General features: G+C 38.1%; 1 protein-coding gene across 1 annotated transcript in view; it reads left to right on the top strand.

The window, feature by feature from the left end:
- Positions 1-15,164, top strand: part of LOC121429684 — a 31,828-nt gene extending 16,664 nt beyond the window's left edge. Inside the window, exons 3-9 of the mRNA XM_041626845.1 lie at positions 3,574-3,706; positions 6,068-6,185; positions 8,604-8,723; positions 9,296-9,520; positions 9,944-10,208; positions 11,453-13,788; positions 14,456-15,164. Coding sequence (XP_041482779.1) covers positions 3,574-3,706; positions 6,068-6,185; positions 8,604-8,723; positions 9,296-9,520; positions 9,944-10,208; positions 11,453-13,788; positions 14,456-14,608 — 3,350 coding nt within the window. The 3' untranslated portion in view covers positions 14,609-15,164. The remainder of the gene's footprint in view (positions 1-3,573; positions 3,707-6,067; positions 6,186-8,603; positions 8,724-9,295; positions 9,521-9,943; positions 10,209-11,452; positions 13,789-14,455) is intronic.
- The last annotated feature ends 252 nt before the right edge of the window (positions 15,165-15,416 follow it).

Here is a 15,416-nt window from a genome sequence, read left to right on the forward strand (position 1 = left end):
TTAAATTAAATCTTAAAATGACGATACATGTACATCCATCCCGACTCTCTGCTAAAGAAATGAAGCCAGAATCAGTGAGTGTGCAGCAAGGTTTTCCGCAATCAATATTTATTAAATTGATGTTTTTATCACACGGCTTCTCCCTGAAGCTCAGCTCAAATAACACCGAATCTCTCCTGCTTATCATCCCAACCATGGATGTTATGAGTTATAGTTAGTCTTTCAGAACAGACCCTGAGTGATGGAACATTAACTGGTACATCATGTACTGTAGATGGGGGTAAGGGGGCACCAGCCAGGGTAAGGGGGGGGGGGATTATATTTTGATGGGGTGTGCCTCAAGAAACCCCTTAAATCATGGTCTAAGGAACTGACTACAAGGGTAAAATACAGGGTCTTGGGAACTAAAGGGGCAGTAGGCCCCCTGAAAGCTTCATTTGGTCAAAGAAATTTGTACATGTACATGTACACTGGAACTGAAGTGTGCTGATAGTGCACCTATATGCAAAACAAATGCCAAAAGGATCTATTGTTACCAGTACATTTACATACTGTATGTGCAGAGAAAACGTGATTTACCTGCACATTTTGGACAATATGTGACCAGCCAGCCCAAAACTACCTCAAGCATGGTTCGTGTAGGCTCCACTATACACCTACCCAAACCATCGGGTGATGAAAACTTGCTTTAAAAAAACAGTGACAAACTGTGTCACTTTTTGGTAAAAAAGGCACCATGTCGTGTAAAAAAAAGACATGTAAAGCGTACTCTACAGTGACTAAACTTACCATTGGACACAGACTCACTCCTTACCGTTTCTTGTAAACATATCAAAATCAGTGATTTGAAGCCTGTTCGCATTTGCTCACAAGTATTAAGTATACAGTGCATATAAAAAAAGGGACAATTTTGAAAAGTCTATGAAAAATTTGTTTCAAATTATGATATCTATATTTTGATGTTAACAGATGCTCTTAGATCTTATCTTTCAAATGCCTTTTGGAAAAAATAAATTTTGTTCATGCTTGAGCAAACACGGGACGTTTTTGTCGGGGGTTGAAAAAGATGCTTGCGCCAAAATGGCAAAAATGAGAAATTTGATGATTGGACTTTTGGCTAATCATAAAAAAAACTTTTTTCTTAATCTCTTCATTACATGTATCTGTGCCATAATTTTTCGAATTATGATGTCAAATTTCATTTGCTAATTTATTTACCTGAAATATTTTTTTTTATTTAAACTTCTTTTACATTTGAATTTTCCTTCATAAGTAAGAAGACTTTATGTCAACCCAAGTATAAAGAAGATTTGCATTATTAATATTAATTCGGAGAATTTGTAATTAATCAAATTCTTTTTTTAATATTATGTGAAACAAATTATGTTATGGTCTTTAAAAGACGTGAATCCTATTTTCAAGGGGTTATTGAATCCTTCACCAAGTTTAATTATGTTCTTGACAGGACAAACAGGAAAGGATTCATGTCTCTCAATGGCAATGGTGTATTGAGTCAATTTTGAAGGAGCAAGATCTAGCAGATCGGGTAAAATTTATTAAAAAGTTGTGAAGCGAGCAAGCAAAAATTTCCACTTTTTCAATTGAAATATCCAATATTTTGTGATTTTGACATAATATCCAGTAAATGATATCATATTTCACGTTCTATGTTTTCTGTTATTTTTCTTTCCACTTTTTTTTCTTGGTCATGATTTTTTTTTGGTGGGGGGGGCACCCTGAGCCCCCATCCATTAGTATGCCACTGTTCAAAGGCACCATGATCTTTGTAGCACACAATGAAAGGATTTGAAAAAAAACACACTCTCCGACACTTTGGTTTAAGAAAAATTGTTCGCCTAAAGAAGGATCATTCAAAGCTAAAAGAGAACATATTAAAATGGAACAACAGCAGAAATAATTTGTTTAACAAATTTTCGGCATTACTCCTTATTTGTTTAAGATCAGTATGCTGGATCTGTAATGAAAATCATAAGATCAGTATGCTCGATCTGTATGAAAATCATAAATCATAAGTCAGAAAAAATTGGAACCAGTGGGATTTGAACCTGCCATCTACTGCTTTCCGGGCAGCGACTCAACCACCAGGCTATTCTGGTTCACGGCTAAGCCACGATGAACTGGAATTCAAATACCCTCGATCCTCTTCTTTCTGACTCATTACTATTCAAATGCCGTCCGCCGTGGACAATAGATAGTAAATTAAGAGGCTTTTATAGGAGGAAATTATAATTTGTTTAACAAATTTTCGGCATTACTCCTATTTGTTTAAGATCAGTATGCTCGATCTGTAATGAAAATCATAAGATCAGTATGCTCGATCTGTATGAAAATCATAAATCATAAGTCAGAAAAAATTGGAACCAGTGGGATTTGAACCTGCCATCTACTGCTTTCCGGGCAGCGACTCAACCACCAGGCTATTCTGGTTCACGGCTAAGCCACGATGAACTGGAATTCAAATACCCTCGATCCTCTTTCTGACTCATTACTATTCAAATGCCGTCCGCCGTGGACAATTGATAGTAAATTAAGAAGAGAAATATTCAAGCAAATAAGTAGATTTGGAAATGAATTTTTACCGGATAATTCGAAAATTATGGCAGAAATAATGAAAAGGTTAAAAGGAAGTCTGCTGATTAGCAAAAAGTCGGACCATCATATTTATCATTTTATGCCATTTGGCGCAAGCCTCCTTTTAACCACACACAAAAACATTCCGTGGTCGCTCTAGCATGAATGAAACTAAATTATTTTATTGGCATTTGAAGGATAAGACTTCAGAGCACCTATTGACACCAAAATATAGAGATCATAATTTGAAACAAAAATTTTATAGACTTTTGAAATCTGTCCCATTTTTTTATACATACACACTGTATAATATGTGGTGGATGTGTGCCGCGGAGAGGACCCCTATTTTTACACCCGAATTTCCATTTTAAGACGTAGCATTTTTATCTTATGGAGAAAAAGTACAAAGAAAGCCGCTCCAAAGCATAGCACTTTCTTCTTATCGAGAAAAAAAAGAAAAAATCTGTTCTAAAGCTTCGCATATTTTTCGTTACGCCATTCTGGCCGCATTGCTCCGCTACAATGAGCTGCAATTTTGGTGAAAAGTAGCCGCAGAGCGCAGTCTGACCATCGCGTCTGTGCGAGTGCACCTGGTGCCCTGGCTAGCTGCATGCACGATGCCCATTTCATAGGGATGCATACTATACGCACTCACACGCAGGCGACCCATTCCAAGGACCCCGTTTTCACAAACATTTGTACATGTAGTTCTGAAGCATATTCCGAGGACCCTCCTTTTTTCAATAAGCCCACTCCAAAGCCACCGTTTTTGTCTCGCCCACGGCAAATACCTATTACTTTTGTGGTCTAGTACCCCCCCCCCCCTGTTGATTTGATACTTAATTTGTACTTGAGCAATTTAAAATACCTTATTTCGAAGATTGTGTACATATTATGTTTTAAATTATCTTATTTCACTTTCTTTTTTTCTTTCTTTTCTTTTTTTTCTTTCTTTCTTCCTTCTTCTCTCCCAAATAATAGGAGGTGAAACTAGACTACCTAGACGGTTTGTTGCAAGCCTGATCTCCCATCTCTTCCTGAGCACGCTACCCAAGCCATCGAGCCTCTCACTCAACCTAACTCACTTTGCACTCTTCTTTAGCGATGTAAACATGTAAGTTAAATCATCAGTGATTCAAAGTTGTTTTAATGGGATTGTTTACATCTAACTCAATTGCCCAGGAGATTTCAAGTTCAGTGTTGACCTTTCAGTGTTGGTGTTAGGTCAATTTTTACATTAGTATATGAACACCAAACATGAAATGAAGATGGTCCTGACTCCTGAGAATTCATTTACTAAGTGTTGAGCACATTGTGATCCGGATTATTTGTGTAAACTCAGAATAGGTTTTGAAGCTACATGCAGGAACCTCAATCCAAATTGTGCTTCTAATGCCAACACTGGACATGAATTCACCCATTCAGGATGTACGTACAGTCGAAATTTTGTTTTTCTAAATTAAATCTTATGCTGTAGTGATTCAAAATCTTTAGGTCAGACAATTTCTTTCTACCTCCATGGCCAGATAGGAATCAACTGATCGGCCAATTAATTGTTGCGATAATGACTATCGTCATCATCAGCATCCATATGGGTGTTTTAATTAATACTGCTGGCTATGGAGGGGAAATAATCACATTTATTTATTTCAGTTTTCTTTCACCAGGTAAGCCCCTTAAGTTTTACTTTAATAAACTGATTTACAAGAGGGCCCTGGGAATCACAAAGACATAAAAGCATACATGTACTGATCGTGAAGTATATAATAGTGCTCTTACAGAATTGCCTCTCGAGACATTATTGTATGCACTGCCAAACTTGCTGCACAGATTGATTGAGCTCATTAGCGATGCCTTGGCTTGCCTCACAATTTTCTTGTGATCAGACAGCGTTACTGCTCGATTTACTTTGTTTTAGCTTGTATCACCTCCATTACGGCGTGCAACTTTGTACAAGCTTGTCATAGCGCATAGACAATGGTATGATTTGCAACCAAATATTTTGCTGCGTGGTATGCTGTGTGAGGCTACTTTTCCTTTTTTTGGGGGGGGGGGTAATGCACCATAGAACACAAGTGTGTGAGCCAGGCTTGAAACTTAAAAGGATGGTCCAGGTTGGAAAAATTTACCTCAATAAATGGAGTAAAATTCACAGAGCAAAATGCTGAAAATTTGATCAAAATCGGATAACAAATACCAAAGTTATTGAATTTTAAAGATTTGCATTACTCCGGTGAAACAATTCTAGGCATGTCTTTATGAATATTCATTAGGTGGGCTGGTGATGTCATATCCCCACTTGTTCTTTTGTATTTTATCATATGTAATAAGGTTTATTCAAAATTTTTCTACCAAGAACAAAAAGTTTAATTGACAACTGAGTAAGTGTATTATAATGGAGACACATCTACACATGTATGAAAAAATGAAACAATTATGATTTCATGTAATAACATAAGAAAAAGGAAAGTGGGGATGTGACATCATCATCCCACCTAATGACGATGTGCATATAACTGTTTTCACAAAATATTGATAGCCTTTAAAATTCAATAACTTCGTTATTTGTTATCTAATTTTGATGAAATATTCAACATTTTGCTCTGTGAATTTTACTCTATTTATTTAGATATTTGTACATTTTTCAGCCCGGACCATCCCTTTAAAGATAAATTCCAGTATTGGTAACAATCTCAAAATGACTTTTTACAGAATCTAATATAATGACCACCCAAGTGTCTGTTTGTACGAATAAAAAATATGTGCCAAAGGATTCTGGAAGAAATTGTGTAATTGCTGAGAAATAAGCAAAATAAGCGCGGATTCGGTCACTTCCGTCGGGTCTTTATTCCAGCAATAATAATACGCTGTCCCACGTGTGCCTATCTGTGTTGGTGATCTTCAGTGTGAACATTTTTCAGCGTAGATTTCAAGATTTCACAAAGTTCAGTTTATGTAACTTTACCAGATCTAGATCCTCGATGATATACTGACAATTAAAGGTATTGTTTAACTTTGTGAGCAGCCAATTTAAAAAATTCTCAAACCAAGATGAAACATGTGTACAAGTGCATGTATTAGAACTAATAAACTCTGAAAACAACCATTATTGAGAATGAAAAGCTAAAACTACAAGGCAAACCCCGATTTTGTAAATAGGCGTCTTATAGACGCCTAAATAGTACACATAAGTGTATGGGATGAAATTAAGATGGTGTTTCCGGTCACTTTATATTTCAATTTTTGAAGCACTAAATAATTATTTTGGAACGCAATTTTTTCTGGGCTTCATTTTTGTAACATATCACAGACACAGGTGACAAGTGTGACCTTCTAGCTCAGATTTTTTAAAAGTCAAACCAATGTTAACCAATCACTTTAAGCCTTGTTTTACAGACTTTCTCATGAAATCAGTGTTTACTGCAACTACTGGCATTTCTCTTTAACTCATTGTTTCATTGATGGTTTTCTACAGTTCGAATGAAGAAGATTCCCAGACAGCGAAGCTGCGGTGTATTTTGAACTACTTCAATCGTTTAGCGACCGACTTCTCAGCCAGTGGGCCGCCTGGGAGCATTACGTTCACGAGAAAGGTTGGTTCGTCATCATCCTTTGTGGCGGTGGTGATGATGATGAGAATGATGGGGAGTGGTTGCGACTATAATGATGTTGCCTGTGATGGTGGCGGTGGTGGTGATGGTGGAGTTGGTCGTGGTGGTGATGATGATGATGGTGGTGGTGGTGATGATGACTGGTGATGATGATGATGATGATGGTGATGATGATGATGATGATGATGATGGCAATGATGATGATGATGATGATGATGAAGATGGTGATAATGATTTAATGATGATGATGATAATTATAATGGTGCGATTGATGATGAAGGTGATGATGATGATGATGATGGCGATGATGATGATGATAATGATGATGGCGATGATGATGATGATGATGATGAAGATGGTGATAATGATTTAATGATGATGATGATAATTATAATGGTGCGATTGATGATGAAGGTGATGATGATGATGGTGAGTATGATGCTATAAACAGGATGATACACAGTATCTTGATTTCAAAATAAATGAAAAAAATGAAGAAATAAAGTCTGAAGATTTTGTATTATAACTCTGTCTAGAAACAGACATGTCTGGATGCAGTGATTTATTTTGGGATGTTCACAAATAATGAATATTGAAGATCTTGTGCTAATCAAATTTAATACCTGTACCCCCATAACACTGTAGCCTGTATGTAAGTGTTCTTGTATCCAAGGTGAAATCTGCTATCAACTCATCTTCATTCGGAATCCACAGTTGATATCTCGAACACTCCCAATATCTCGTCGTAATCTTTAGCTTCCTGGGGAATCACGTAGTATATTTCATTCCTTCCTGTTTCAAGTAGACCTGCTTGTGGTTATTTTCATCTTCACACATACATGTACATACATGTATGAAGGCGATACTTTGAAGGAAGTTTGGTGAAAGTCTTAAAGGGATGGTCCGCGCTGAAAGTATTTATAGCTTAATAAATAGAGTAGAATTCACTGAGCAGAATGCCGAAAATTTCATCAAAATCGGATAACAAATAACAAAGTTATTTGATTTTAAATTTTGGCAATATTTTGTGAAAACAGTTGTAATGAATATTCATTAGGTGGGCTGATTATGTCACATCTCCACTTGTTCTTTTGTATTTTATTATATGAAATTAGGTTTATTCAAATTTGTTCCTGCAAGAACTAGAAAAATTGGATTGACAACTGATTTAGTGCATTATATATTAATTGCTGCAACTTATTTCATTATAAGGTAGATATATTATTTACACAAGTATGAAACAATGAAAAAATTATGATTTTATGTAATAACATAAGAAAACGGATGATAAAGTGCAACTAGTGAGATGTAGCATCATCAGCCCACCTAATGTATATTCATGACGACTTTTTTCACAAAATATTACTAAACTTTAAACTTCAATAACTTTATTATTTGTTATCCGATTTCGATGAAATTTTCGGCATTTTGCTCAATGAATTCTACTCTATGCGTTAAGATATATCCCTTTAATGCTCATGGAGGTCGGATGTTGTGGTTCGAAATGGCATCCGTCGTTTACAGTTTCAAAATGATATCATGCAAAATTCAATGAATAACTGCCCAAGTGTCTCTAGTTCTCTACCTGTATGTATTAAAGAAACTTTGTAATTGCAGAGAAATGAGCAAAATGTGCTTGACATTTGAACCATCGTTGGGTATTTTCCCCAAGCAATATTTATGCACTGTCCCACATGTTCTGATCTCTGTTGGTGGTCTTCATTGTGGTCAGTTTAACTCCTGACTTCACAAATGTAATTGTATCATATCTACATGTGATATAGTGACAATTAATCTTGGTTTCACAGACTTTCACATGAAATAGATGTCCAATGCAACTTCTTTCATGTATCTTCAATCAGAGGGTTGCGAGTTCAATCTAACTGCATGCCTGTGTCATTTCTTACAATGGCAGCTCAAATATCCCACCGCTGCCACCAACAAAGATTAATTTCATGAAACACCTGACCATTTCAGGATTAGAGGACCAGTGGTGTCTTTAACAGAAAGTAAGACATTGCTTTGATGCACAAGTCATCTTGATGGTGTGGATGACTGGGTGCAAAGTATATCCTACCGCTGGAACCCCCAAATAATTAAAGAAACACCTGATTTTTATAGTTGTACATTGAATGTATTTGTTCCACTTTTACGACAAATAACATATTTTAAGTATACACAAATGTATTGTTAAGTAGTGTTTCAAGATTAAATTAAGTATTTAACATAAGCTACTCAACAGTAAATAATTGAAGTGGGGAGCCTAAATAAAAACAGAGCTTGTAGAAAATTAGGTTCCATTGGGAGAAACATAAGTTATTACAGTAATGTTGATGAAACTATATGAATTTATATTGACATGTATATCAATATTCATTATTCATACATGTATTCCTTCAGGTATTAGCAAGGGATGAGATGCCGATGCTTGAGACTTGGAAGGATAGCAGACTCCAACTGTGCCCTCTTGTGGTCCGACCCGATGGATCGATTGAGGAGGCTGGAAGCAGCTCACTTCAGGTTAGTCTTTATTTATTTCACATGAGAGGGAAAGATGCTGCAGAAAGGTGAGGATGTATTCATATTAAATGTCTTTGTAAAAATATTTTTGTGTTCCTGCATAAATCCGATTAGAGCGGATGCTACTGCGTTGTTGGACAGTGACAGATACAAATTTTGACAAGTGCGAGTGTTGTGATATTGCTAATGAATGGGTAAACAGAATTGTCACTTTTCATGTACACAAAGAAATTGAATTTCCGTTTTCAGACATGCTGAAACGAAATTTAAGATTTTCTGAAACAGAATCTTGTGAAACCTGTGTGATTATAAACACCATCTAATGGAGAGAAAAAATAAGATATTGTGGACAGCGAAACCTGCATAAATAAAGGCCAACCAAGGGTGTAGTAGATGGGTGCCAAGTAGGAAGAAATTCCTTGAATGCTCGAGCGTCCGATAAGAGTAGCTGTGCTAAAGCCGGGGTAATAGTATGCTGCGCAGTAACATTCGTATTAAGTGCTATATACATATGTTGCAAATTATTATTATTATTATTGTTATAAATATCTCTTCCCATGGAATGATTGTAGGTTGACTTTGCCAATGAGTACATCGGAGGTGGAGTCCTGGAGTCTGGGTGTGTCCAGGAAGAGATCCGTTTCTCCATCTGCCCGGAACTCTTGGTGAGCCTGGTCTTCATGGAGAGCATGGAAGAAAACGAAGCCATCTCTATCAGTGGGTTCGAGCAGTTTTCGTCCTACTCTGGCTATGGCTGGGGACTCAGATATGCAGGAGACTTCAGAGACAGTGCTCAGGTTAGTTAATTATGTACTTCTAGTTAGTTAGTCAGTCAGTCAGTCAGTCAGTAAGTTAGTTATTTTGTTCAGTAGGTATATGTAGTTTAGTAGCAGTAGTAGTAGTAGTAGTAGCAGTAGTAGCAGTAGTAGCAGTAGTAGCAGTAGTAGTAGTAGTAGTAGTAGTAGTAGTAGTAGTAGTAGTAGTAGTAGTAGTAGTAGTAGTAGTAGTAGTAGTAGCAGTAGCAGCAGTAGTAGTAGTAGTAGTAGTAGCAGTAGTAGCAGTAGTAGTTGTAGTAGCAGTAGAAGTAGAAACAGTAGTAGTAGGCGATTGTAGTTCTACCCGTTCTTGAGCCTCTACTCTACCAAATACTCCTTAGACATACACTCTTTGGTATCGATTATCGCATCCGCCCCATATCACCTTGTTTTCCCCATCCACAGATCACCAGCAGCGGCGACATCAAGACATCTCTCGTAGCCATCGACGCTTCCTGCAACCCTGGTGATGACCAGTACAAGGATGCACTTCTCTTAAGAGATCTCAACAAGGCTTACGTAGGCTTCCTCCAGAATGAACTCTCTATGATCGGCCAGATGGGCGGCGAGCTCAATAGTGAGAGCATCTATCTCGATGCCATGGACCAGTCGCAGATGTCGACGGAAGGTGACTTTGAGACAGCTTCTGAAGGTCTTGATAGCCATCCTAGTAAGTAATATTTGCATGCACATGTAAGATGAATATTTGCTCAAAATCTTGTTGCAGTGATTCAGATGAAGAGTTGCAATATATGTCAGTGTTTCATGATTACCTTTGTTTACGTTATCTTCCGGTGTATAAACCGCGCCTTTTTTCCCGCTTTATAAACTTGAAATATTGGGTGCGGTTTATACACAGAAACAACAAAATTTCGTAGGAAATTTGACTACGTGTTGTCGGTAATATTACTTTCATGTGAACCAACAATAATATAGAATATTTAATGTATAATTATTTGTTGGTTACTAAAAATAGGGAGTATATTTTGCAAAGTTTTCTTCGAAAATCTTCTTTGTAAAGATTGGTTTATATTATTTATTTAACTACTATCAATTTAAAAATGTTTTCCAAAAAAAACCTGATTGTTTTGTGATGAAAACTTTTTTTTTCAACTAAAATTGCATGGGAAATGCTCTTCAATAGGCATGTAATCGTAATTGATCGTAATCGGTTATTAAAAAGGCAATAAATAATGTCCTTTAATTTTTTATTTCTCTAGTTTTTCTCTCAATATTAAAAAAAAATTCCCTTTTTATACCATTATTTTGATATTAAAAAATGTCATTTTATGGTCACCTTTTCCAAAAAAACCTATATTTTTGTAATGAAAACTTATTTTTTTTACACCTAAAAAGTGCATTGAAAATGCTTTACAATAGGCATGTAATCGTAATCGATCGTAATCGGTTTGAAAATAGGCAATAGAAAATGTCCTCTATTCTTCATTTTTTTCCCTCACTTTATCTCAACAATTTTGTTTTCTTTTTCCGTTTTGAGACTGTAAGTTTGATATACAATACTGCCATTTCATGGTCTTTTTTTTCTTTATTCTACAAAGAAATAATTCATATTCTTTGAAAAATAAAGTTAAAGAATGTAGTAACCATTTTTTAATATACAAAAATTAGTAATATATGTTTTGGTCTGTCAAAGATTTACAAGGCTAATTGCTCATCCAAATAATACCAAATTTGGTTTGCCAATTTTTTTTTTTTTTAGAGCCTCCCGATTTTGGGGGTGTGGTTAATACACGGCCGCGGTTTATATTCCGAAAAATACGGTATGATGGCAAAAGGATGAACTTATATTTCTTGAACTGAAAATTCGTAAGGAACCAGTGATAAATAAACCCAGGAGTTTTATGCAAATGACATCATCCAACTATCTTTCTTTCTTTTTTTTCTGATTATCAGGATCTATTACACCATGCATCTCAACCATATCCGACTACAGCAACTCTCTGAGCCGAGCTATCACTGACATAGCAGTCAAGGACTACTGCCAGGGAAAGCGAGACCAGGCAACCCAAAGTGAGCCCTCTATTGACTTGGAAATTACAGGAAAGGGTGATGGTCATGATGGCCTGAACAACTTTGCATCCTCGATAGCTGGTAATGTGATAAGGGAGGGGTACGTGCATGCTTCTAGGAGATCAGCATCGGAGAGAGCCGAGGGCGACCATGGACAGGCTGTTGAAGGTATTGCTGAAGACATCTCCAATACCCTGATAACTAATGCTATTAACTCCCACTTAGGTGATGGCCAGTCTCATGACCGCATCATATGGAAGAATGGTCATGGAGGCCCTCTTGGGGATGGAGATGGTATCACCCAGAATCTTGGTGCAATCATTGACGACATCGTAGGTGTGGTCATCAAGGAAGCTTTGGCAGAAATCGCTGGGATGTGCGTATCAGAAACCAGCAGCACCAGAGGCCCAAGCTTGGAAGGCTACAGTGTGATATCCACGTGGTCGTCGTCCAAGTCAGACAGCTTTGTCCGGATCGATATGGATAGCGACTTCAGCGCCAGTGGCACTCGAAGTGTAGGCAGTCTGTCAAGTGTAGGGTCTGAGAGGGTTGGCATGACTGTGGAGACGTATGTGTCTAATGTTGTAGCTGGGGCGATGCAAAAGATGAAAGATGGCGATGTGAGTGAGGAACAACAAAGAACTCAAAATGCAGAACCGAGTGACTCTGGGTATGACATTAATGCCACAGCAGAAAGAATTGTTGGTGGAGTGATGGAGGACGTTAAGAAAAAGTTGCAAAGGGATGATGAGAATGGGTTGAGAAATTCCTACTTCAAACCTGTGGTGTCAGCAGGACTTGATGCATTTGCTACAAGTATTACCGATTCTGCTTTCAAGGATGCTCTGAAAGAGATGACTGCATCGGTTCCTGATCAAAGGTTTCAGTACTCACAGTATTCAACCATTCCATCAACTCCACCTCCATCTCCTTCCAATGCATCCACAGGGAGCTCAAAGCGATTCAGTTTAGAGGATCCTACGCAATTAGAGGAATTTGCAGAAAAGCTCCTTAGTTCAATAACCCCAGAATCGGCCTCCACACGACAGCAGGGCACCAGGGCAAGTGATGGATACTCAAGGTTCCAGGAAATTGAGAGCTTTGCCAACAGCCTGGTGTCCAAGGCAGTTACTGATTCGACCCAGATAGTCAGTTCATGTGGACAGTTCAGAAGAGAGAGTAGTTCAGGCTGCATCAGTTCAAGAAGTTCCTTGACAGTTCCTTCTGGCAGTTCCAAGAGGTCAAGTATGGACAGCTTTACAGAGGATCTCCTTCGCATCGGTAACATTGACCCAACTGGGAGGAGACCAAGCAAGACCGAAGAGAACATAGCTTTTTTCTCTCAAGAGCTCTCTCGTGTGGCAGAGGTGGAAGAAAAGTTGGGTCAGAGAAGAAAGTCAGACTTGGAAGATTTCCAGCAAGAACTGTGCCAAACTTCTATATCAAGTAGTGCTAGTCAAAAGAATGAAGTCACCCAGTCCAAAATCCATGCTGCAAGCCGACTTGCCAACAGACTTTCAGATGACATCATCTGCGATGCCTTTCTGCAGCTGTATGGTGCAACTCCCTTCCGGGAACTCATACGCCTTGACTCTCTGTCAGACCTTGATTCTGGTGGAGGAAATAGGCGAAGGAGCTATCCCCGTCGTGGCTTCAGAACATCATCGGTATCCTCTACTTCTATGTCTGTCAGGAGTACCATTTCTGAAATGGACCTTGTCACCCTGGCCACCAACCTAGCGAACTCTATCATTGAGTCAGCACTGCAGACATACAGAGACGAGTACTTGACAGCACAGAGACTGGCAGCTGAGAGCACCACCGAGGAAGTGGACAGTCAGATCCAGGACACAATGGATGAAGTTTCCATCCTGGCCACCTACGACGGGTCCAACCTCGACCGGCAGGAGACGGCGTGCACAAGTCTTGCAGGAGAGCTGCCACCCGTCCTCTCAATCCAGGAAACGGCTGGATGCATCGTAGAGAAGGCTGTCCAAGATGCGGTGTTGTTGTACCAGGCCTCCTTGTCAAGCACCACAGGGGTTTCTCGGCACCCTGTTGGCACGCATGCTCGGAAGCCTATAGCTACTGGCAACTGGGGTTGTGGAGCCTTTGGCGGGGATCCCCAGCTGAAATCTCTTCTTCAGTGGGTGGCTGCGTCACAGTGTAGGGCGCCCTCGTTGTTCTACTACAGCTTCAATGACAAGAGAGTCCAGCAGGTGAGGTGTATTTCATTCTTACTTTGTAAAATAAATGATCAGGCAATTATTATTCCTATGGAAAATCTGCACGTTTTTAAAGCAAAAGGTGAAACCAAACCTCAAAAAAAGAAACCTTATCCTTAACTTTAAATCTTTATAATCATAGCTCTAACCCTATGCCCTGTTTAGATATCAAGACTGGAGCAAATGTTGCCTGAGCAAATGTCGCAGGGGCGAGTGTCATGCCTCCACTCAAAGAGCCATTTATGAATAAAAAAAAATCTCAAGACATTGCCGAGGGATGGTGCTACTGCAGCTAGATAAGAAACAATTCAATGGTCTCTACAATTATGAATGATTGGAATATTAAAATGGTACTTCAGTATATTTCACATAATTGACCCTAAGCCTTAGCCTTAGTTGGGCTTCAACCCTCAAAGGACTGGGCTAATTGAGATGATTTGAGGACGGGGGGGGGGGGGGGGGGGATTTGGGGGACACAATTGCTCCAAAATTTGACATTCTTTTCAACTTAACCTACAAGCCAGTATAAAAAGGGAATTGAAAAATAATCATTTTCATTATTTTTAATTAAATATGCAAATTTATTCAAGAAAAACATTATTTGCATATATTGAATATTGTGCATGTATCATTTTTCTTGTACATGTACATGTACCTCCAGCTTGAGCAAGTCACATTGAAGATACAAACCAAACGTTGGAGCGTCGGCGACCTGATGCGTATTGTTCTTGAATACTGCCATCGTGTGACGTCGTCTGGAGAAGAATCCGGGAAGCCTGGCCTGTTCGACTACATCTTGGGTTTGCAATGTTAAGATTATTCTTTTGAAATCAAGATATACATGTAATATTGTAATGTTCTTCTTCCTCTTTCGTGTGTTATAATATAAGGCAATGAGTATCCTGATACCTAGCAATCACTACTTTTTCATATTTTTTGTGTCGTGGTCCAATATTGCAACTTTATATCGTGCTATGGAATGCATGTTAATGTAAATATATGTATTCAATGTGTATGGGTAATGATGTTTCATCAATACGCAAAACTCTGTGATAATTCTGCGCAATGATGTGTGTTTTATACCGTGAATGGATTATGGTTTTCGTTCTTCAAGCTCTTTTTCACCCTTGTGGTCTTCTCTTTTAATTTACAGTTATGTGACTGTAAATCGAAAAGGAAGTAGAGTTATTTTTTTTTACGCTTTAAAAAGATGTATAGCATTTTGCTGTTAGAGTAAGGTATAACCGACTGGAATCATGTTATGCCTCGCAAGTGGGTTTAGAAAAATGTTGCAGTTAAGTGTTTCATAATTTTTGTAAGATATGAATGAATTTACGTGCGACTGGTGATCCTTTCTTGTGCTATGTGATATCCATATGTAATTGAGATATGACCTAGGAACATGTTCCAGTTGTGCAGAAAGTCGTTCGTAACTTTACGAACAGCTTTACGAAACACCCACCTGGATATTATTCATGGAGGGGAGAAAGTGCATGTATCGTCTTCAGGCAAGCAAGAATCAGATATTTGTGATAATGATATATCTACAAAGTGCTTAATAGAGATGTCATTCCTTGGAAATAAGCACTACATATAAGTGGAATATTAATAATAATAATAGG

Source organism: Lytechinus variegatus, chromosome 16, assembly GCF_018143015.1.
Source record: "Lytechinus variegatus isolate NC3 chromosome 16, Lvar_3.0, whole genome shotgun sequence".
Lineage (NCBI taxonomy): Eukaryota > Metazoa > Echinodermata > Echinoidea > Temnopleuroida > Toxopneustidae > Lytechinus > Lytechinus variegatus.